The sequence below is a fragment of the Passer domesticus genome, chromosome 3 (assembly GCF_036417665.1).
Source record: "Passer domesticus isolate bPasDom1 chromosome 3, bPasDom1.hap1, whole genome shotgun sequence".
Taxonomy (NCBI): domain Eukaryota; kingdom Metazoa; phylum Chordata; class Aves; order Passeriformes; family Passeridae; genus Passer; species Passer domesticus.
Window position 1 is genome coordinate 119,092,067 of NC_087476.1, and position 22,785 is coordinate 119,114,851.

The 22,785-nt window shown below is 45.9% G+C and overlaps 1 protein-coding gene across 6 annotated transcripts in view; it reads left to right on the top strand.

Moving 5' to 3' along the window:
• The window catches only part of SPTBN1 (spectrin beta, non-erythrocytic 1), a 115,832-nt gene that overhangs the window by 22,675 nt on the left and 70,372 nt on the right, over positions 1 to 22,785 (top strand). For 5 of the 6 annotated variants that reach the window (XM_064415515.1, XM_064415517.1, XM_064415516.1 and 2 more), the window contains exon 2: positions 11,057 to 11,256. In XM_064415515.1, the coding sequence (XP_064271585.1) occupies positions 11,109 to 11,256 (148 nt within the window). In that variant the 5' untranslated portion in view covers positions 11,057 to 11,108. Of the gene's footprint in view, positions 1 to 9,647; positions 9,760 to 11,056; positions 11,257 to 22,785 lie in introns of those variants that run through there. The other variant, XM_064415518.1, reaches the window with a different exon arrangement.

The window sequence follows — 22,785 nt, forward strand, 5'->3', positions numbered from 1 at the left end:
TAATAAGATAGATTTCTTTTTCTTGCCTGACTATTTTATCTATGCATCAGATGAAAGTTGGAGGGGAAAGGTTTCTGTTAGTCTTGTCGGGAGTTGGCCAAAAAAAATGTGAAGAATGTAGAAAGGAATTAACAGCTGGTGTCCATTTAAAACTTCCATTTGGGCAAATGCAGGCAGCCTGCTTAGTTTTACCTGTTGTGTTCCTCTGGTCAGTGCCCACTAACCCATTAAACGTTTAGTTTAGAGGAGACCAGTTTGGATGTGCTGCTCTTGATTCCTCTGCCAGGAAGTGGATGATGTGTGCTGTGTGTCCCCTGGGGAGGATGAGACACATTTCCTGCTCTTTGGGAAGCAGTGGCTCAAGCTGTGCTTGGTTACTTGCACCAGGAATCTTGTTGGCCTGATGGAATCGTGCCTTACGCTAACTGACTTGGTGATTTACTCGTGTGACATCTGACATTTCCCTCTTCCTGGGGAGGGATCCTTTTCCAGACTGCTTTCAGCCATGTTTCTGGTTTAGCCATGTGCATTGCTGCTGCAGGCTGTGCTGATTTGCAGGACAATTCTTAACACCTCTGTTCTCAAGTGGGTGTTGAGTATAAAACTGCTCCATTTCTCAGTTCACTTTCCAACCAGCTCTAATCCAGAGAAATGCTGGCATTCCCTCACCCACAGAAAAGTACTGTCTTCATCTCCCCAAAGCAAAAGTTGTCTCAATCTCTTGGTTATTCTGGGTTTATTTTCATTCAAGAGAGAACAGTTAGAATCCATATAGTCCCTATAACATATTCCAGTATGAGAGCCAAGCTTTGCATGATCCTGGCTGTGGCTTGGGCTCCAGCATCTGAAGGAGGTGCTTGTTCTGGAGCAGGCTTTGATGTGCCTCCTCTGGGACCATCACACTGCCCAAATCCAAGTTCTGGTTTAAATTCTTCTTTATAAGGCCAGCTCTTTGTCCACATCTCAGGAGCAGATTGAGCAGCTCTGCCTATAGCAGAGCTCGCTCAGTGAGGGAGGTCTGGGGAATCTCTGGTACCTGTGTGGGAGCAGGTGGATCACCTCGGCATTGCTGTGGGGTAATTAGTGCTGCCTTGTGTCTCCTCCTAATGAGAGTCTCTGCGTGTCTCGACTTGGCGCTGCTCCTTCTGGTTGGGGCTGGAGCTGCTGAAACCAGCTGTTGCTTCAGCTCTGTTGCCTTATGGAGGGTGTCAGCAAATCCTTCCCCATCCCTGCCCCCAGAATTTGGTTTTGTTTGTTTGTTTGTTTGCTGATTCCAAGCCTGCCGATGGCGTAGCAGGTTGTTTACTCTAGGCTGGCCCTTTAAATTGCTTCCCTGCTCTGCCTGCCTGGCTGTGAAGTATCGCTAATAAACAGAGTCCAGAACAAAAGCCTCCACAACAAAACATCCTTTTCTCCCTGGGCGTCTCGCTGGGTGCGGTTTCCCACCGCTGCTCTGCAGTTTGGGGGCAGAGCCAAAGCAGCTCAGTCTCTTTCTTCCTCCCTGGAAGTTGTCACCAGGCAGCCTCCCCCGACCAGCAGCTCCGAGCAGGGAGGAGGTGCCTGTGCACAGCCTGTCCTCGATTTCTCCTCCTTGGCTGGGAGTGGTGGAGCCTTTCCCTGCCCTTACATAAAGCCCTCCAACACGGAGGAGGTTTGCCTGGGCGTAGATCAGGGTAGCTTGACATTACTCCCTGTTTTTGTGCCCTCTCCCTCAGGGACACTCCAGGATTGCCAAGCCGTGAGTGTGCTCGGCCTCCCACGGCTGCTTCTTGTTCTGGCTGTGCCCCGGCTCAGCACTGCGGCATGACCCAGGTGGGCGTCGCAGCCTCCTCCCTGTGGGAAGGAAACGGGAGCTCGCTCACAGGGATGCCGGCAAGGGAGGATGGGCCGAGGCTCTGGCTCACTCCCACTCATCACAGGTTGATTGGGCTGGGACCTTTCGGAAGGGTGGGTGTGGAAGCAGAGAGGTAAAATAGAAGGGCAGGGGAGACAGCAGTTGGCGGGCTGGTGAGCCAGGCCTGTTTACTTGGCACCCCTCCTCCTGTAAGGAGGTCAGAGCTATCGCATCTCAGGAGACGCTGCAGGAGCAGGAATGTGCTCCGGATGGAAGTGTGTCAGGCCTGCGGGCAGCTCTGTAGCAAGGGCAGGCTCAGGGGTGCCCTCCTTCTAAAAGTAATGTAGGGCCATCATTTCTGTGTGACACCGCCTTGCTAGGAGTGGGAAGTGGGGCAGAAACTCCAGTCCAGAGCCATGGCACAGAGCCTCCGGTCCCTCTCCCACCCTCCCAAACTTGGCTGTAGCTCTCTTAATTTAAATTAATACAACAGATGTAAACTGATATTGATAAATTGTGTGGTCACACAGAGGCAATAACAGCATTTCTTGAATGACCCAGTGATGTCTGAGCTGTCCATTTTTTCCTGAGGAAAGTTTCCTTGTGGGTTGCAAACTAAGGCACTGTCTCCATGATGCCCCTCAGCCATGTGCCACCTGGCACTGCCAGTTTGCTGCCCAAGTAAACAGTGATGTCACTGAGGGCATTCAGGTTGCCTGGGACTTCCTGCCAAGTGAGGGTCATGGCCAGGGTCAAGATGTGAAGCAGTGTCCTCATCCAAAGCAGAGCCAACTGTCTGGCAGGCCGGAGGCAGCGGGAGCGTCTCCGCTTTCAGTCCTTCCCTGACACACAGCGGGTTCCCAAAGCCCAGAGCTCTGTTTCTCATAAGCTGGGTCATGAGAGAGTGAAGACCAGAAAATGGGGAACTCCTTTCTGAGGGCACCTGGTTTTTATTGGAACTCTGCTCTGCGTGAGTGCATGAAAAATATTAAAAAATACTTTTTTGTTTTGTTCTGCTGAAGAAAAAGGTAAATACCACTGTAGACAATTGCCCTGTATTTTCACATTCTTTTGGTGAAGGTCAGCCCACAGATAGCTTCTAGAACAGGGTGATACTAAATATTGTCCTTTAAATGCTCAGTGGCTGTGGAAGGAATTTTTTTGGGTAGTTTCTTTGGAAATGTGTTGATAAGGAGTGAAATACATCAATTTTCCTTCCTGCCAGACAAGTTGTCCCTGGTGTCCTCCACCAGTCCATCCACAAGTACTTCTTAGAGGTGTTTGGAAAGTGGATCTTTGCCTTGCTCAGTGATCTGGATGGCAAAGGGTGAAATGCAGAGGCTTCTAACAACTTTACAAGGTGGCTTGGTGAAACAAGGTCCTGGTCTCTTCCGTGTGAAATGGATGAGTTGTGCTAAAGCTGAGGGGTGGATCCGAGTAAAGGTTATCTTCAGTGAGGGCCTACGTCAGAAAAGTCCTTCCTGTACTTCTAGAAGGTACCCAGCTGACCTGGAGCCTTTTTGATTCCTGCTCCAGTTCATTTCCTCTTGTGGATTTCATTTGGGTTCAACCCAGAGCACCCTTTGTGGCGTATACAGAAAATATATTGTTCATCCTACTCAGATTTTTAATCACTTTATATTTATTTACCACCATCAGAATGTTTTTGCTATTACTTTCTTTTATTTATGAAAAAGTTCAGGTAATTCTATAGTCAAAATTTCCTGTCTAAGAATTCATAGTAAAATAAGTGCCTGGGCTGTAAGAGCTGAAGGGCTCTTGGCCTGCTGGCAGTCATATTCCCCAGAAAAAGGAGTGGCATGCCAGCTGCTGACCCCACAGATCAGAGCACACAGGTGCACCAACACATATTGGCTGTCCTGTAAAGCCCTCACAACATTCAGGATGCTATTCCAGTCCTGAGCAGAACATAATCCCTGGTTTGCTGCTCATTCCTCACTTTTCAAAGTGACCAGCTGCGTCTGCACCAGAACAAGTCTGCGAAGTCTGAAGAGCAGATTCAATTAAAACTCATGAACTCTTGAATTTTCTTCCATCCACCCTTGGCCTAGGCTTTGGAAAAGCCACATTCTGGATGAGTTACCCTACTCAAAAATGCAGCTCTTTGTGAAAATGGGTGAGAAATCTAATAATTGGAATGTAGAAGTTATAAATAACACAGGAATGGAGGTGGAGAGAGGAATTGCTGTGCTGAGCTGGTGCCCTAGGTTTTTTCCAGCTAAGCCATATGCATGGTGGGACATTCCCAGATAACCTAATAATTTCAGGGTCTGCCTTTTACTGACACAGGAAAGACTAAGAGGATGATGAAAGTGGTTTTTAAAAGCAAATGACCAAGCGCTGCATGAATTTAAATCTATGGGAATTTCTTTACTGACTTAGAAGCAGAAAACACGATGGCGTGTTTAGAAAATACCCAGCTGGTGGTTCATAAGATTTCTGGGCCCTGAGTTACATTTCTTTTGGTCGTGTTGGATACAAGGTGGTTTGTGAGTTGGACTGAAGCTGTATTTAATTGATGGATCTCACTGGAGCAGCCATGGACTATCTCATGGTGTCCTTTTTGGAGATGAACCAAGCTCTTGCTGCTTTAATGTTACTTTGCCCAGCAGTGCTTGTTTAGGGAAAACCACAAACACATGAGGAAGAGGTTGAGTACTCTGTGTTTTGCTTAAAAACTAAATAAGGAGTTTAGATCTCTGGGCCCAGTATGTGGATTTTATTGTCACAGCCCTCATGGATGTTCCTGCTCTGTGTGTCACTCCAGACCCTTCTGGATCCTGGTGGACTTTCTCTTTCAGAAGGGATGCAGGAATGCTACTCCTTATGAGACACAGCCCTCCCCTCAGCAGCCTGGCAAAATGTGTTTCACATTCTTCAAGTGATGAGGGGAAAAGGAAGGCAGCCCCAGGAGGAATTCGGTGCCTTCTCCACCCTGAAGTGTTGTGTGTGATAAGTACAGCTCTGCTTCAGTTCTACTCCTCTTTATTCACTTCTTTCCAAAACCAGCCACTTTCTACCTAATATGTCCAGATTTTTTCTGGTTTAGTCTGCTCATGGTTTGTATAGTTGATTGTGGGGCATGGCCTTCTTTAGAGGATGGTTCAGAAGCAATATCTGTTCTAGAATGTTCCATAGGGAAATACAGAGGCCTAGAGAATCTCACCCCACAAGTCCTACTTTGTGTCTGACCTTGGATGAAATCCATGCAAAGCCTCCTTCTACCCTCTTGGTGTTTTAAGAAGGCTCTTCAAATAATGTTGGCACACCTTGGGTTGTATCCTCAGCTGGAAGGAGCTTCCTCAGATTACAGAGGGCAAATTTGGACCACATATATCAATAAAATTACTCTGGAGTCTCCAGGATAAAATGTTGGAGTCCAGATATTCTGGATGATGTATGGAAAACTGGGTGAAACTTCATTGCTCCAAGTGTAGAGAGTATCAGACCAGAAGGTTTTAATGGTCTGTGCTGGAACTGAAAGGTTTGAAATAGGGATTTGAGTTTCTTTTTGCCCTTGATGCCCTTGGTTGTTGGAATCCTTTTCCTGTGTGGGACATGTGGTGCTGGGTGTGCCCTGGTCACCCTGCTGAGTGCTGGGGGCTCCAGTTCAGTGGGGCTGTGTCTGTTTTCAGGGAGCAGCACAAACACTTTCTGAAGCTGTTTCAGTGCTTATTTAATTATGTACCCATCTCCCAGCTAGAATATGATATCCTGGGGACCTCAGAAGGAAAACAAAAGCCCGGAATCCACTCTTAACTGCCTGGTCTTTGGAGTGATGGGTTATCTGAGATGTGGGAAGCAGACCTCCCTCGTGAAGGACGAGCTGCCTGATTTTAGTGACCTTCGCATGCTTTTCCAGCCTGTATTGGGAATAAAGAGGCTTCAGTCTTGCCTTGTTTGTGCATTCCTGAAGTGCCCCACGGGCTGATTGTGGCATTTGGTAGCACAGCCTGTCCCCCCTTTGCTGTGACCTTTCAGGGTGGAGCATGGACAGCCAGAGGAGTCAGCACCACAGAGTGGTGAAGGGAAGCAAAGACAAGACATGGAGCACTCTTGGGCTGGAAAATGCAGAAACAGTATGGTTCTGTTTGTGGAAGGAGAGATGGGACTGGGAGAGGGGATATTGGAGGTCAAGGGAGTTACAGCCTTGCTCAGTTACTGCCTTTATTATTCTGGGATTGGTTCAGCAGCTGAAACAAAAAGCCAGAACATAAGTGAGTGTGCTGCCCTGTCAGGACAGGGGAACTCCTGTCCCTGGAAATGTGCTGCAGTTCAGCAACCCAGGGGCTGAGCAGGGAGAGAGCCTGGAAACACCTCCTTGGGCTTCAGGCTGAGAAATGGCTGGAATTGGGACATACATCTTCCAGTCTTTCTAAGCTTTATGCTCAGGACTTGAGTTTCTCAATCCGAGGGTTCTGTACGACTCTTGAGTTTCTACACAGTGTTTTGTAAATCCTTGCAGAGTTTGACCTGTGGGGATGTTTGATGTGTATGCTCTTTTGGCATCCAGCCCTGAGCCTCTCCCAAGGTGCCCCTATTGACTCTGACCAGGCCACTTTCCCTGTGTGGAAGCTTAGGGTGAGAATCTCACCCTGTTGGGGTGACAAGATGTGGCTGGACCCTGAGAGTTCAGAGACACTTCCATTCTCCAGTTTAAATACTGGCTTAAAATGACATTAAAAAAATTATTAAATATCTGTTGTGCTGCTGTTTGGAGGGAGCTGAATGTTGCTCAGAATAAATGCAAAGTTAGCTTACATATTATCTAAATTCCCCCTTTTTAGTGATAATCATTGCACTAAAGTGGAGAGCTGGACTGGTGAGATGGTCTGAGGCATCAGTAGGGGGGAAGGACTGACTGGGAGGGAAAGCATCCTGCAAAGAGGGTGATGGAATTGCTTTCTGTGCTTGTCCAGCTTTGGTTTCAGAGGGCCACCAGAAAGGAGGCAGTGTGTACTTTTGGTTTCTTGGAGGTACAGATCTGATCTGTGGGATCAGGACACCATTCTCTTTGTCACAGTGGTAGTGTCCGTGCTTGTCACCAGACCCATGTGCTCTGGTGACCTGGAGATGGGAGTGTCTGTGTTCCCTTCTCAATCCTGTCACACAATCAGTGGGAGTTAGAGATGAATTTACAATTCATCTTTAATTCCAGGAAAGCTGCAATAGGTTGGGGGCTATGTGTTAGCCAGGGAAAAGTATTTACATAAGCCATGAGACCATTTGGGGATTACTGTTCAAACTATATTTTTTCAATCACAGCACCATAAAAACCTCTTGACAATCCTTAGTTAGAGTAACATGAATCTAGCTACAGCTTAGCATGTTTCCTGGAAGAATAGTAACTCTTGAAAAAACAATGTTTGCTTTAAAGATAAATGTAACTATTAGGAAGTAATTCCAGATGTGTGGTTATGGCAGAATTTCAGGGATCATAGTCATAGCTGTTTAGTGAATTACATGATTGCATTAAAGAGTAGCCAATGAATTTTTTTTAAATTAATTCATTCTTCAGATGGGCTGAATAAAACTGTTTGTTTTCTATTATCTGAGAAACAAACAGAGCAAAATCTGGTCTATTTATGAAAGTAAACAGAAAAGGTCTGACCCCTGGATGTGGCCTTTGAAAACTGCCTGAGAAAATGCTCTTCCTGGTAGCTGATTTTTTTTCTTCAAGCTATTTCTTCTTTTTGAAGACAATGCCAACCACCCCCCTCTCCCTCCCGCCCTCAGATTATGCAATAGGTTTTAAGGAATGCTTTGAAATGAAATGGTTTGATCTCTTTTGTCTCATGAGGTCATCTAGCATGGTATCCATGGCAGAAGGCAACAGAGTTATATTCTATCAATGAGGAAGAGGTTCGGGAATTTATGGATTTTTCTTGACCCTCTGTGGTGGGCCTGCGGATTCAGGGCCTGGAGCAGTTCCATGCTGTTTATTAGTTCACCCCTGTGCCTGTTTATCCCTGGAATTGCCTGCTAACATCTCCAAGCCAGGTGCAGCAGCACTGGCAGATGAGTTTAAGAAGGCGTGCATTAACTGAGAGACCCCAGTGCCTGCTTTCTCTGGCTTTAAGTGCTATATGTCATCCTCGAGTGAGTCTGAATTGTGCATAGTAAAGGAGCTGTAGCCTGCCATTTCTTGTTCCCAGTGTGTTTACCCAGTCCTGAGAGTGGGTTGGCTTGCAGGATGCTTCTTGGGATGGCAGCAGCTGAAATTCTGGCTCTCTGCAGAAAACATCATTCCTTTATTAGAGGGGTATCTCAGCTTAAAGCCAGGCCAGGATGTTTAAGTAACAAAGGTTGTTCCTGCAGGGAAATGGGCTTCCCCCTGTCCCTGTGCTCCGTGGTTATCCCTTTGTGGATGTTGGTGGGTGCTTCACACAGAGGCTTAAACTAAATCTGTAAATATATGTGTTACATGTCTGTGTGTGCTGCACACACACACAGAGGGTTTTCAGCATGGTCCTTCAATGGCAGGGCTGATTTCACAGGTGGATTACATCCAAGGTTATTATCAGTGAACTCGGCTGCATTAAGAGCTCCAGGAAAATTCCAAACCATTTTCCCGTTGCTCCCTGGGCAGTTGCTGGTGCTGCTCATGTCAGATCGGGACACCATTAACGCAGACACAAGATGTGCTGCTGCAGCTCGTCCCAGCTGCAGGACCTCCATCCCTGCAGTCAGGAGCCTGCAGGTTTCTGCCAGGACCCGTGTTTATCTTCCCTCCCCGTTCCCAGAGGCACCAGTGGGTTGTGCTGGATCAGAGCTGCAGCAGGACTCAAGAAAAGCTGTTTTCCAGCAGAGGCTGAGGGCGGTGGCCACACTCTGTGTAGCTGGATCTGGAATCAGGATTCCGCTGTGTTCTCCTCACCTTCCTTTGCTGCAAAGGTGCTTATTTTTATCCCTGCAGCTTTTTCCTGCTCTGCTGTCCCTGTGGTGGGAGCTGCATCCCAGAAAAGGAGCCTGATGTCAGGGAGCGAGATGCTGCTTTTATTAGAATCAGAACAAGGATGCAGGTTTTCTGGCCCTATAGGTGTGGGATAACAGGCCATTTCATGCCCAATTTAGCTTTATCTGGGATAGATTTTGCTTGTGTGATGCTCAGGATGGAAGAAGTGATAAAGCACAAGTTAGAGTTGAATTTAGTCTGGATCAGGTTGTGTGTGTTTCTAAACAGCAGTGACACAGAAATAAATTAAATCCCATGGCTTGTTCCATCTATATTAAATTACATGTCACTGCGTCCAGATTTTGGGTTCACTGATTTTTATGGTTGGAGCTGCAGCTCTTCCTTGAGCACTGGTGAATATAGAAAAGATGGAAAATGATGCTGTCAACCAGCCTGTCCCCACTCGTTGTTTATATCCTGGCTGCTCCGTGGATTTAATTGGAATTAACCCTGATTGCAGCTTGTGTACAGGGATCAATGGGCGGTTTTTGTCTAGGCCTGATGCTCAGTGAGGATCAGCTGGTGAGTGCTGAGCAGAAACGCGGCGAGTGGGATTTAATCCTTCCCCCCGTCTTTGCTCCATGCTTTTGTTTGTTCCTAGCGGCAGGATCCGGCCGGAGCGGCTGATCCATGCCCGGCTCCTGCGGGATGCGCCGCGGGAGCATCGTCCCCACGACCTTCCCCAGAGCCAGTTCTCCTCGCGTTCCCTCGCTCTGTTGGCAGCTTCCCATGACCGAAGCGATTCCTTCCCACCTTTGGTGAAGGTTGAGCACTCGCGCTCAGCCTTCGGTAACAGCTCCTTATGTAACAGCCCCAGCGCGGCTCCCATTTCTGCGCCAGACACCGCGACTTGTCCGCGCGGCGCCACGGGACGGACCTGCCCCGGCCTGGGGACGGGGGCCAAGCAGCCGGCTCCGTATCCCGGCCCGGACGGGAATGAACGCCGCTGGTGAGCCCGGGCAGCCAGGCCGTCTGTCGCGGGCGAGGTGCACTGATGTCGCGACATGCCGGAGGGGCCGGGCCGGCAGGTGGCGCCAGCGCGGCGGGCGGGGAGGGCCGTGAGGGCAGCCCCGGCCCCGGCGTGAGGGCGGGCTCGGCCTCGCCCTGAGGGGCGGCCCCGGCCCCGCCTGCCTCCGGGCTGCCGGCTGATCCTTCTTTTTCTTCTTCTTTTTTATTTTCCTTTTTTTTTCCCTCTTTTTAATTTTTCTCGATTTTATTTCAAAATAAGAAAGTGACATTAAAGATAGAAAAGACAAGAGAAGCCCCGGGCGGGGCTCCGTGAGGGGAGCACGCTTCCCCGCCCAGGCCCCCTGGCTCCCCCTTGCCCCTGTATTTAACTGCATTTCTGTGAATTATTGCGTTTTGCAGAGGTGATGTGTGTGTTTCTGTGTGTATGAGGAGCACCCTGTGCTCCTTGGGGTCTCGCTGAGCACTGAAGGGCGAAGAGGATTCTCAGCACTGTTCCCACAGCTGTGTGTAACATCCCTCCTCCTCCAGAGCTGTCTGCCTCTCTTATATCTAGTACCGGTAAATACATGGAAATCCTAATCAGAAAACAGAATAAATATGCAAACAGCATCCTGAAAGAGGAGAACCTAACCCCAAGGGTTGCGTTGGTGGGTGCCATGTTGTTCCTGTGGAGAGTTCAAAGTAATGCATCATTTAGTTGGTTTTAGCTGGATTAGTTCATAAATAAATTGCCAGGACCAGTTGCAAAGTCAGTATTTGCATGTGGAGACAGAAACATTTCTTAAGACACATGTTAAAAGGCTTTTGCTTGTCAAATGCTTATGTGGCTTCTTGAGAATCTTTATTTTTTTTCCCCATCAATTATTCACACCATTATGGAGGTCATCGTTGTGCTTGAGGTTTTTCTTAGCCAAGTTATCTACAGCTCCATATGCTTTAACCAACACTTGCAGATCTCTAAAGCCGATGGCTTGCTTTTGAAAATGACAGTTGTGGAAGTGTTTTGCTGCACTATTCCATCCATGTTCTGCTTTGTGGAGCTGAACATGACAGTCCTGGTTGTGTGTATGCAGCAAAGCTGTGCCTTGGTAAAACACTTAATTTTTTGAGAATATTTGTTCTCGGAAGGAGTGGTTGGTATCTCCTGTTCTTGAGCTTGTTTTCAAGTAAAAGTCACTGATTTTTGAAACCAAAACTCCTGAGCTTGACCTTACAACTTTCTTCCAGTATCTGAGCACCATATAAATTATTATTTCTCATGTGTTTTTCTTTGACAGAGGGTTTTAGGAAGAATCTGATGGTGAGGAGAGGCTAAGGAGAAGACTCAGGATGACGACGACGGTAGCGACAGATTACGACAACATTGAAATCCAACAGCAGTACAGCGATGTCAACAACCGCTGGGATGTCGACGACTGGGACAATGAGAACAGTTCTGCTCGGCTCTTTGAGCGCTCCCGCATCAAGGCCCTGGCTGGTAAGCATTGGGTTTAGGAAAAAAACAAGATGGGTAACAAAGCTCTCCTTCAAAATACCTCCCTCTGGAAGTGTGCAAAACATCTCACTAGTCCTGGAAAGAGGAATGTGGTAGGTGGAGGTAGTTGTCATGCAGTAGTGAATGATGGGACTGTACATTCTTTCTGAAATACTTGCTGTCTTCTGCTGAATTCCACTGTCATCAGCAGAGAAATGAAACTGGATTGGATCTTTTCTCATTTGAAACAAGTCTGCGTTTGATTCTCGCGTATTAAAGGCTATACATTAACCGCATTTGTTTATAGAGCAAAGAGATTATGTCATGTCCTCTCAGCTCTGAGTCACTGCACTGCAAAGCAATTTTTATGCATTCTGTAAATGATTTCCTGACTTTTGTGGTAGAATGCCCACTTTTCTGACCTCTGAACAAAATGCCTTGGCAGTGTGGGATAGGCACAGAAAACAGCTCAAAACTATGCTGAGCATTCTGCTGGTGAAATCCGAGCTCCAGGAATGGTTTTAAACCCGACACTTCATAAGGTGTTGAGACAGGTTTATTAAATCAGCTGCACTGAGACAAAAGTATCACCTGCTCCATTTGTGATTCCAATGGGGCTGGGGCTGGAGTGCAGCATGCCCTTTCTGCTCTCCACTCCGGCCATGGAGATGCATCGGATGCCAAACACCTTTACGTGTCAGGCACAGGCCGGGATCAGGTGTGGAGCTCAGCAGCAGGGAAATGAAGTAGTTCATGCAGGTGGGCAGAGAGTAGATCACATAACTCTTCCTGGGGATAGTAATGCTATTGACTTAATGGAATTGCTCACAGGGAGGGGACGTGTGTTAAATTTTGCTGCTTTTAATTACAGCAGTTCCCATCACAGTGTGCATTGGAATGATAGGGGAAATGCCTTCCCTGGGCAGGGCTGTGCTGAGTGGGGTCAGAAGGAGCTTGCTGGTACCTGTGGTGATAGACAAAATGAATCTCAGCTTGGGTTGCTTTATTTTAATAGCTTACTCTTGTTTGAGGAAGAAACTGTGTTTTACTCCTGCCATGTGAGTGGTTGTAGGTTGTATCCTGTTCCTTGGGTGGGAAATGCTTTTAGTAAAAAGCTCATGAGCCATGTTTGGGTCCCAGATCTCACCTTACTGCAGCTGCTTGTTCCACTTACTTTTATAGCAAGCAGAGGTCCCCACCTGAGTAATGAATAATAAACATGAAACTCTTATTTCAAGGAGAAGTAATATAAGGAAAGTACTTGAATTATTTAGCTAGCCTAAAACACATACCCATGTCAAAGCAAATAATTTTGCTGAAGATGCTATTCAGATATTTAAACATTTTCCTCCACAGTATGGTGTATTTATTTTTCTTCTGAATAAGCATTACTCATAGTTATTTTAATTTGATACATTTCCGTACCTGTAATTCTCTGCATTTGCTGCTGAGAATGCTGTGTGCTGCCAAAACTTGGCTTAGCATCCTGCATTGCTGCAGCACTGCTTGAAAGCTTAATCATGGTGCAGGGAGGGAGGAGTGAGGAGAGGTTTGTATTTCAAATCCAAGGTTATGGTTAAAGGCTGAGCTGTGGTACTCCTGGCACTGTTCAGTGTATGTTTTCAGATATGCTGTCTGGTGGGTGATCTTCCCTTGCATCTCCCCAGAAAGGCACTGGCAGGTCTTTAACAGCTGCAGCCTGGAGCTGTGCTGGCAATAATCTCTGTCATTGTCCCCTTTCAGTGGAGACAGGCCCTTTCTGGAAAGGTGCTCTCTGATTCAGCTGTGTGTCACAGGACTGGGCACAATGAGCCCTGGGTGAAAACCTAGTGCACACCAGTCAGCTGGGGGATGTCAGGAGGTGCTTCTGGGCTCTGCACCCCCTGCCTTTGGGTGGGTGTCACACCATCACTTTCCTCTGCGTGAGCTTCACTGCTCTCTGAAGCAGTTGTGTGCTGCCTTTGGGGTCTGGACTGACTGAACAGCACTGCAGCTTGACTTGGGTGAGCGCTGGTTCTTTGTGGGCACGGGCACCTCCCCACATCTCCAAGACTGGGCATCCTTCTGACAATAACATTTCTCTCTCCAGAGGTCATGGGTGGCTTGTATCTCAAGAGTTCCTGTGGCTGTCCCCTTGCAGTGTGTCAGTGACAAGATATAACAAGAGACTATCAACATCTTCCAGTCTATTAAACGTTCATGCATCATCATCCCCTTGTCCTAATATGAAAGGTTTCAAATGAAAACACCAGGCACTGGTTCCTTAAATTTCATCACCAAGATGCAAGCTGCTGTACTCCAAAGTAGAACAGCTGTGGGCATGTTGCACTGCCTGACTAATGGCTCTGTATTCTCTGCGGGTGCAGGCATCTTCTTCCCATACTCTTCCACAAGCTGTGAAGTGCCTCTTTGGTGGAGCTTCCACCTCATGTTCATTCTACTTCACTGTAATTGAAGTGCAACTTACTTCCTTTAAGGTAAAGTAAGGTAAAGAGTGAGGAAATAAGAAGTGAGGTTTGTAGCCAAAGTCTGATACTCCACTCTAGGAAAAATCTTGATGGACCCAAAATTCCATCAGAATGTTGAGCTATTGAAACAACAAAGGTAGGAGGTGGTGGTCAGAATAATCTGTGATTGAAACAATGTCCTGAAGGAAAGCTCAAGTAAAGCAAGTATGATATAATAATAGGAGAAAACCAGTTTTGTTAGTACAGCAGCTGATAACTGATGTTGTTAAAGCAGTCTGTGTACCATGAAAACCAGAATGCAAACAGTTGTTTTGGTTTAAAACCAAGAAATCATCTGGGAACTCAACTTTCAATCAGAATCCAGATTTGGAGGGCTATGCAACCAGATTGGTTGCCATTCATGTTGAGTTAATTCACTCTGCAACTGATATGAGAAGAAGGTAACTGATCCTTTCTTCGCCAAGTAAGGTATCCCACTGTAGGAAATCATCTTTCACCTGTCCTTGTTCTCCGTGGTTCTTTGGAAGGTCTTGCTGGAAGACCAGGTAATTCTACCTGCTCTGTAGGAGCCAAAAAGATATCGTGTTTGTGCAAGATTCTTCATTCACAAATCCTCAAGGGTTGGATTTCGTCTGTCTAGGGCCATTAGCTAACAGGATTTGTTGTGCTGCTCCTTGGTGCATTAAGCTCTTGCAAAAATCTTAAGAAACAGTTCAGTTGTTCAGCAGAATTTTTCACACTCAGCCTTTGGGCTGTGAGGTTCAGGAGTGCCATGCTTGCCAGCTCAGATGCTGTTTCTGGTAGTGTGAGAATTGTCACCTCCAAAACTTTCCATACCTTCAGTTAGCTAATTCAATATTAAACTTGGCTACAGCTACTCGCTCTTCTGCTCATTTATATTTTGCCCTTTTATCCTCTGGGTTCATCCAAGTGACCAGAAGGTCTGTGACTCAGCTCTCTGGCCCATGAATTAAAACCAGTTTCAAAGTTTATGAAATGAGAGGACTTTCCTGGTGTGGGCAGGAGTGCGTTCCTTTTCCAGCTTCACCCAAGAGCCCGTGTGTAGGTCGGGGCACTCACTAGTGTTGCACACAATGCGGTGTTCATGAGCCTTACAGGGCAAGCCAGGAGGCTGCACTTCTTGTGCAGCTCTCCTTAGTTGCCCAAAATAGGCTTGTCATTCATGTCAGTCCCTTAAATTTTCCCAGAGGGGAAAAAGCATTGAAATGGTTCCTGAAGTTACACTATTGAAAAATTTTTCTTTTTAATGTAGTGGAATAGCCATTTCATAAGGTTAAAAAAAATTAGAGAAAACTTCCAGTGGGAAAATTCTGGTTACCTTATGTGAGGCTAATTAGTCCCTTGTGGTCCTGATAGTTGAGCCATCCCCCCCACAGCTGCAGTGCAGAAAGTCAGCAGAACAACCCCACAAGGAAGTGAAAAGGAAGATTCTGCTTCTAGTACTCTCCAGGTATCACGCACCTGCCTGGCCCTGCTGTCAAGTATCTCTCTCATTGCAAAATTTCTGTTTCACTCTGAGCATACAGAATGAAGTTTCAGGTCTAAAACCAATAAAAAAGGGCAAAGTACAATAATTTAGAGCTCAAGAGAACAAACGTTGGATTTGTTCTTGGCTTTGAAGGAGCATACTGAAATAAGCTCTTGCAGGGTGTTTCCTAAGTATCCTGCACCTGAGCTATCCAGGACTTAAAAATCAGTCACTAATTTTAATAGCAGCAAGTGATAAGAAAGGAGAGCTCAGCATTATAGTGATGCTCGTAAATCAACTTGGAAAGGCATGTGAAGGATTCACTTGAGACTAAACAGATATAAAAGACTTAGAGCAGTCAAATCTGCTCTGCACTGGTGTGGCAGAGCTGGTTGTCAGCCCATGGGTTTGTTTGGAGCTACAGGCCTAATGCAGGCATACCCTGATGAGCAAGAAAAGGTTTATTTTGAAAAATCTTATTTTGCTCACATAAAAGTTGATGGAATTATTTCAACAAAAGCTTTTCCAAATGTTGACCTCACCCTATGCTTTCCTTCTGGATTTTACTTCTGGAACAATTTCTTCTGTCAATTCTAACTTCCCAGAATGTGCAGGGGCAGTTAGAAGCAGCAGTGTCATTTGGTGTGTTGTGTGTCATGCAGGCATGAAGGGAAGGAGCAGGGCAGCAGAGAGGCTGCTGTACTGCCACATGTCACCTGTGGTGCTGGCTGGGACTCCTGATGCACACTGTGCTCTTATCAGAGAGCAAGGAAAAGCTCAGCCCATCTGTCACTGTGCATTAATGTGTTGGCTTTTAAAGTTGCCGTGGAGAGCTGCTTCTAAAGCAGATAGCAAAAACCAGACAATAAATAATACTTTGTTCTTAGTGCGTTTATTTTTAAAGATTATCAGCAGACTGACCCAAAAAGAAGAGCCAGTATCTCTGTGAAATATAAAACAACTTGCAAGCAGAAGCAAACAATGTATTAGATGATCAAAAATGTAGCTTGGTGCACAGGTCGTTTGTATCTTGCTGCTGTAACAACGCGATCTTTGCTTCCAGTTGGGCATGGTTTGGGGGTTTGCCCTCTCTCTCTTTAGAATCAAAGAAGACATGTTGCAAACTACAAGGTGTAAGTCAGGCTCTTGGTAGTTTGATTAGGTCCCTGGTCCTGTGTAGCCTTTTGAGTAGAGAGCCAAGCTGCTGAGAAGTCCTGCTGAATGTACCTTAGGAATTGTCTGGTACTGCGTGTGCTTGTCTGCTCCATGGACAGGATTTATGAGTACTTGGTAACGGAGTGCTGCATGACAGTGGTTGCATCCTGGTGAACGACTGTAATCTGGCATGCATTGTTCAGGCAGGATGAGCTGGGGCTGGAAAAAGAGGCTTATTGTTTCTTTGGGGACAGAGCAGGATAGGAGTTCTGGCAGCCCCACTCCGGAAAGTCTGAGTGCTGCCGTCATTTTACGTCTCCACTGAAATCCTTTCAGGACTAAGCACTGTTGAGTTGGACACGTATACAGGAGAGCCCAGCGTCTTGCCAGCATGAGCCTGTGTTTACTGATCCCTGGATCTTGGAATTCCTGTGCATTAAGCTCCTGGGCTGGAATACAGGTCCATATCTGCTTCTCATATTTCCTTGAGGAGAGCTCCAGGCATATGCCAGTCCTTATGCACAGAGGACTCTGTGCTTGGACAGCAATGCAGTAATTTAACAAAATAAGGTACAAGAGAATTCTGTGCTCTATTTAAGATTAAATATAAAAAGCTATCTGTACCCATGGAAAGCTGATGCATGTGTGCTCACTGTGTGTGCATAGGTGTATTTGCCTTTGGGATATTACCCATGAGCTGTGCATGAAGGTAATCCTGCAGCACGTCAGACTCCGTGGTCATACCCAGGCGTTTCAACACCATGGCACTGCACTGACTTCCACAGTGAGCTTCATTAGCAGTTCTGCCTTCATTCCCAGAGCAGCACAGCACACTGCTCTCCTGTCTACTCCAGTATTCCTCATCCATTCATCCCCATGGCATCAGTGAAGAGTAAGAGCACCAGGGAACTTGCTTTTGGCTGCCCCAAAACACTGAGCTGAGTGGGAGGCAGTGCTCAGCATCAGCAGGGCAGGAGTTGTGAGGGGGGATAAAGAGCTCTGGCTGCAGCAGCTGTTCTGGGAAAGGAAAAGTGCTCCCTGGGAGACACCCTCTGTGGAGTGAGTGAGAGCTGAGCTAGGCACTGTCTTAAGCCTGGGATAATATGCTGAAGTTGACAATTTAGAGGAGACCTCCCAGCCTGGTATAAACTGGATTCTCCCTGGCTTCTCTGTGGCCATGATGTCTTACACCAGCTGGGAACCTGACCAGAGGTGGCCCTTCATGGGAAACCTGAAGACTGAGAAGGCTACAAATGTTCTTTGTTGCTGGAGTCAATGTTTTAGGGATATTTAATACAGAGAAACCATGAGACCCTTCATTGTGATAATGAGATTGTTTTTAGATAATTTGCTGAATAATCTTAAAGGAAAGGATTTCTTCTTTACAGAAAATACATGCCAATATTGGCAATATATATTTTTTTTTAAATTATGACTTCTCTCAGGGGTGAGCTTAGCCATGGATGAATTTCAAAACCTAGTCATGAGTCTGAAATTCAAAAGAAGTCTTTCCACAAAAAATGCGTATGCAGAAGAGAATGTTCTCGTCTCATGTCTTTAGCATCTCACTAGCAATGTTTCTGTATTTATGTTATTTATTCAGCCAAATCTGCAGTGTGCCTTGCATTTTTTCCTTCTATTTGTTGCTGGGATACTGCCTGAAAGCACTCCCTGAAGTATAAATAATGTCTAACAGAGCACACTGCAAAGTGAAATTCAGTGCAGGATTCAAACATGTTTACTAATTTCTGTTAACCTTGGAGCTCTTCTAATGGGGAAAGATTAGGGATGAAATCATTCCCTCGGATCAGAGCTTTGATTCTTATCTTGAGGTAACATCCTGGAGAGATATAAACCCAGATTGCCTGGAGACGAATTTCCTTGATGGGGAAGAGGCAAAAAGAACAGGAATGGGGATGAGAACCAGCCACGTAGAAAGGGTGATGAAAATCCACTTCTAAGTTCCACTTCTTTAGTTTTCAGCATTCTCCCTAACAGTTTTGAGCTCTTTTAGTGAGCAAGGCAATCACTACTATTTTTTTGCCAACCACTTTGTATGTATAGTTGTGTGAGGATTTTTTCAAGTTTTTCTTCCTTTATTAAGCCTTGAAGGCAGAGAGGTGTCAAGTGACAGTGCTTGCACATCCCCTTGTACAAAGTACTACTTCTTCAATACATCATGTAAAAATGAAGTCAGTTGCTCTGGAATAACAACTTCATGAGTTGGACACAGTTAATACTTGTCAATTGATCACTATGCTTTTTTTTTGTGGAGAGTGGCAGTTTCCAGATAGGAACATACTCTGGCTTGTGGAGATTTTTAAAGATCACTGTATTCTGCTGCTTGTTTCCACCCGATTTCCATTTTACTCAGAGCAGCAAGACATTGCATTGTCATGCCTGAGTGATTGTGGTGTAGCAACAGTGTATCTGTGTTCCTGGTCAGACTGAAAAGAAAAAGAAAGAAACACAAAATGGTGCAAAAGGGAGAAAAGGGAGGGTGGGCATTTTTCTGTCTCTCTCCCATACATAGGTGCAATTCAGGTGGAAGAGAAAGGAGGGAGAGGCAATGACAATAATCCCAGCTTCTGAAAAAGCTAATCAAAGCCCATAAAAAGGAACTTTTTGCATGAAAATGAACAAGTGTTTTCATGACAATATTTCACAGCCAGCGAGTGTGTAAGTGTGTACCTGTGCAGTGTGCTTGGTTTGAACAGGCTTTGTAAGGGCTCTCCATCTGTGTCAGGGAGCAAGCATTTCATGGGCAACAAATAATACCTGGGAGTGTAGTTACAGCTTTTCAAAGATGACTTCCCTGTGTTGGTGAGTTCATGGAGTATGGGAAGCAGTACAGGTTGGAATTCAAACCAACAGAAACAGTAATTTCTTCTGAAATGTTCTGCAAGTGCCTCCTGTAGCTCTTCCCTGCTGTCCTTCCTGGCAGGTGTTCTACTCCTGCAGTTAGCAAGGACATGCTGTTACAAAAGTCATGTCAACTTTTCTGTTAATCTGGGACTTGTGTAAACTGAAACCTGAAACCAGGTGGAACTGACCCAGTTTCAGTAATAAATTGATATTCTGGCCTGGTTTGTGAAAAAATTCCCCAAGGTTTTGGTCTCAGATGTCACAACCTAGAGATTCACCTGGAACCCAAAGCTGGTTTGTACCTGGGACTCAGAGCCAAGCTGCTGGAAGGCCAGCCCAGACATGGCAAAAGGAAAGCATGTAAACAGACCCTTCTGTAATAAAAATTCTACTTTTTAATGGGCCTCTTCTCCTTGTCTCTGGATTGCATTGGCTCTCCAAAGCCCATGTGAGCCACAGAACGTATCTGGAAGGGACTGGGAGGACCCGGTGAGATTGTAGTTGCCACTGACCTGAAATCCCCTTTGAAGAGAAACATTGAGATACTTTCTGCAATGGAAATGTTACTGAAGAGGAGCTCTTGGTTTGCTTGTATCCATCTCACCAGCGTTTGTGAGAGTTACCAAGAGTTGCAGGACATGGCAGGTTACAAACTGAAGGGTTCTGTTCCCTCCAATACCTGCAGCAGAGATAATGAGCTTGGCAGTTCATTTCTGCTTGGTGTGTGGGCTGCTGCTCCCTGCTTCCAGCATCTTAGATAAAAAACTGGAGGGAAACTAGCTAACTCTTCAGGATTCATATTATGCAAATTGTCAAATAGGGTAAAAATAACTATTTCCTATGATGTTCTAGAACAATCCTCAGCAAAACCTATCTCTCCTTGCTCCAATATATAAGGAAAGGTTTTGTTTTTACTGTGACAATGGAGATAAGTGTGATAATGAGTTTTCAGTTCCTAACTGTAGCACTTAGGGGATATGTAGGAACTTTACCCACCTTTTGGAGAGGAGCAAAACATTACGTGATTTCTCTGGCATTTTAGTTTAATAAATCATCCTTTTTATCTTGGTGGTTTTTTTCTTTTCTTTTTTTTTTTTTTCCCTAGTTAGCCACCAACTAGAGAATTTACAAGAGCAAGAAAGAGTAAAGAGAAAAGACAAGGGTGATGATTAACCAGACTCATAATTATTGTAAGCTCTGGCTTAGAAACATTGATAATTAGGAATTTGGAAGGCACTTTTGCTGGATCTAACATTAGTTTCTTCCTTAGAAACTCTAGGTTTTTTTTCCTTTGTGTCAGAACCTCTTCATTTCAGCAGCATTTTTCAGAACCATGTAAAGACAGAGCCCAGGAGAGACCCCTTTGTGTTCTGGGGTAAGCAGCTGTTTCTAAATGCCATTTGTACATTCATAATATTACTGTAATCAACTTCTCATTCTCCTTGAGGCTTTGCAAAGCTCTGATCATGTCAGCTAGGACACTCTGCATTATGGCTAAGTGGATAATCACTTGTGTTTTATTCACTCTGAATAAACACAAGCCAGCATCACCTGGCGTGTGCTGTGAGACTGGGACAATTCAAACTGTGCCAGCAAAAATAGTTATTCCATAGTTATAGGGAATAAATTGAGAGCAAAATTTAGAGAACAAAAAAAACCCCCAAAACCCAGCACACTCCCTCCTCAATATGCTAAGCTTAATATATGATCTGGTCCTCCTTTTCCTCCACTACTGTAATCACTAATGAATTACAGCACGGACAATTTCCAGCTGTGTTGATGTGATAAGTTGCACTTGGCCCAGTGCTCCAAAGCTATCTATGGCTTTAAAGCATTCAATCCCCTCCATAACATATTATCTAATTAGTGTTGTCAAGGACCTAGTCAATTAAAGATAAACAGGGAAAACGAGTAGAACTGGGGTGTCACAAAGGGCTTTGTGCATGCAGAGCCTTGTGATCGATCCGCTGCATCTCCACATGGCAGCAGAAAACGGCTCAGGTTCACTCATTTGCAGTCAGCAGCAGCCCAATGGATTAGGCTTGGTGTGACTCACACCAAACGGGAGCTGGCAGCGTGCCCACTGGGAAGCAGCCTTGCTACATACAGTGTAGCATTTCACAAACACAGACATGTCCCCATTTTGCTTTGCTCTTTCCACTGAATTCCCACCCACCTGTTCAGCAGAGCCTTTAAGATGTACGGCAGTACCCAGCAAAGCAGCAGGAAGGTCGTGGCAGCTGAGCCTGGCACCAGAGCCAGCCCCAGGAGCTGAACCATCATCAGTAAAGTCTGTCACATCTGCTGCTGGGGGGCACGTTGTTCTGCCCAAATGCCAACCTGGATGGAAGCTCAAATGAGGTCAGATATTCACAGCAAATGCTGCTGACAACACGTCAGGTGTCTCTGTTTATCAGACCTTGAACAAAATAAGCTCAGTTCAAGCACAAGTTCTTCCCTTTTCCTTTAGCTTTCCCCCCTACTCACTGTGTAGCTTGCATTGCTCCATAACTGCTGCAATTCCCTCCCTTTAAGGTAGTGTTTAGTGCTACTGGGCAGGTCACAATTGGGAGGGACAGAGAGAGGACAGGGACAAAAAAAATATCAAAAAAAATATCAAAAAATATCAAACCCCAAATTTTGTTCAGTATCTCCTGAAGCTTGCCAGCTTCAGTTGTCCCACAGGGGACAAGCTGAAATGGAAATATGTGTGTGTGTTGTTAATGTTTCATGATGGGGTGGGTAAGGCCACTCTGTGCTTTATATGGGCCTAAGCTTAAATAATTATTTTTAGGTTTTAATGTTTTCCTTTTGTAATAGTTTACTTCTTAAAATTTTTAATAATCACCACGTGCATTAATGCATTGCCTGCCAAAGGTTTTGGGAAAGCTTTCAGCTGGGGAAAAGTTCCTGACTTATGGCCTTCATGGTGTTAAAAATGCTCCAGTTTCCCCGTCAGTCACTTGGACTTTAGTTTTACCTTCTGAGCTCACATAGCAACACCTGTTTGCTCAAGGTGGGACAGAATGAGTTGATATGCCTGCAGGTAGGGCCTGGCTGCCTGCCTGCTCTTCAGGGGAAGGGTTTGCATTTAATTATAACGTAGGTCAGGCATGGCAGGCAAAAGCTGCTCTTGGTAGGAAGCTGCAGGAGAAATATCTGTGATGGAAATAAGCCTGTACTTGTGTGCTGGGCAAAACGTGCTCCTCCAGCTAGGCAGAGTTCACCTTGCTGTGTTAACAGCTCAGCTCACCCAGCTCTGCTCCTGGGAATTTGGGTGCCCTTGGTATTTTGTGCTGCCCTTCTTCCCTAGAAACCCCATGGCCAGGGCTGGCGTGTGGGTGCCTGTGTGCTGGAGGGACAGCTGGCTGCACAAAGATTACCAGGGGAGGGTTTAGCAGGAGCCTGCCACATCAGCCCATTGTTGTCTGGAGAGCAGCATCCTGCCTGCTGGGGCTGCAGCTGCAGGTGCTTCCTCAGGTCTCCCTGACGCCTTCCAGACATGTTTTTAGGGTGTGAGCCTGCAGGGCCTGGTCCCATACACGGCCACTTTCC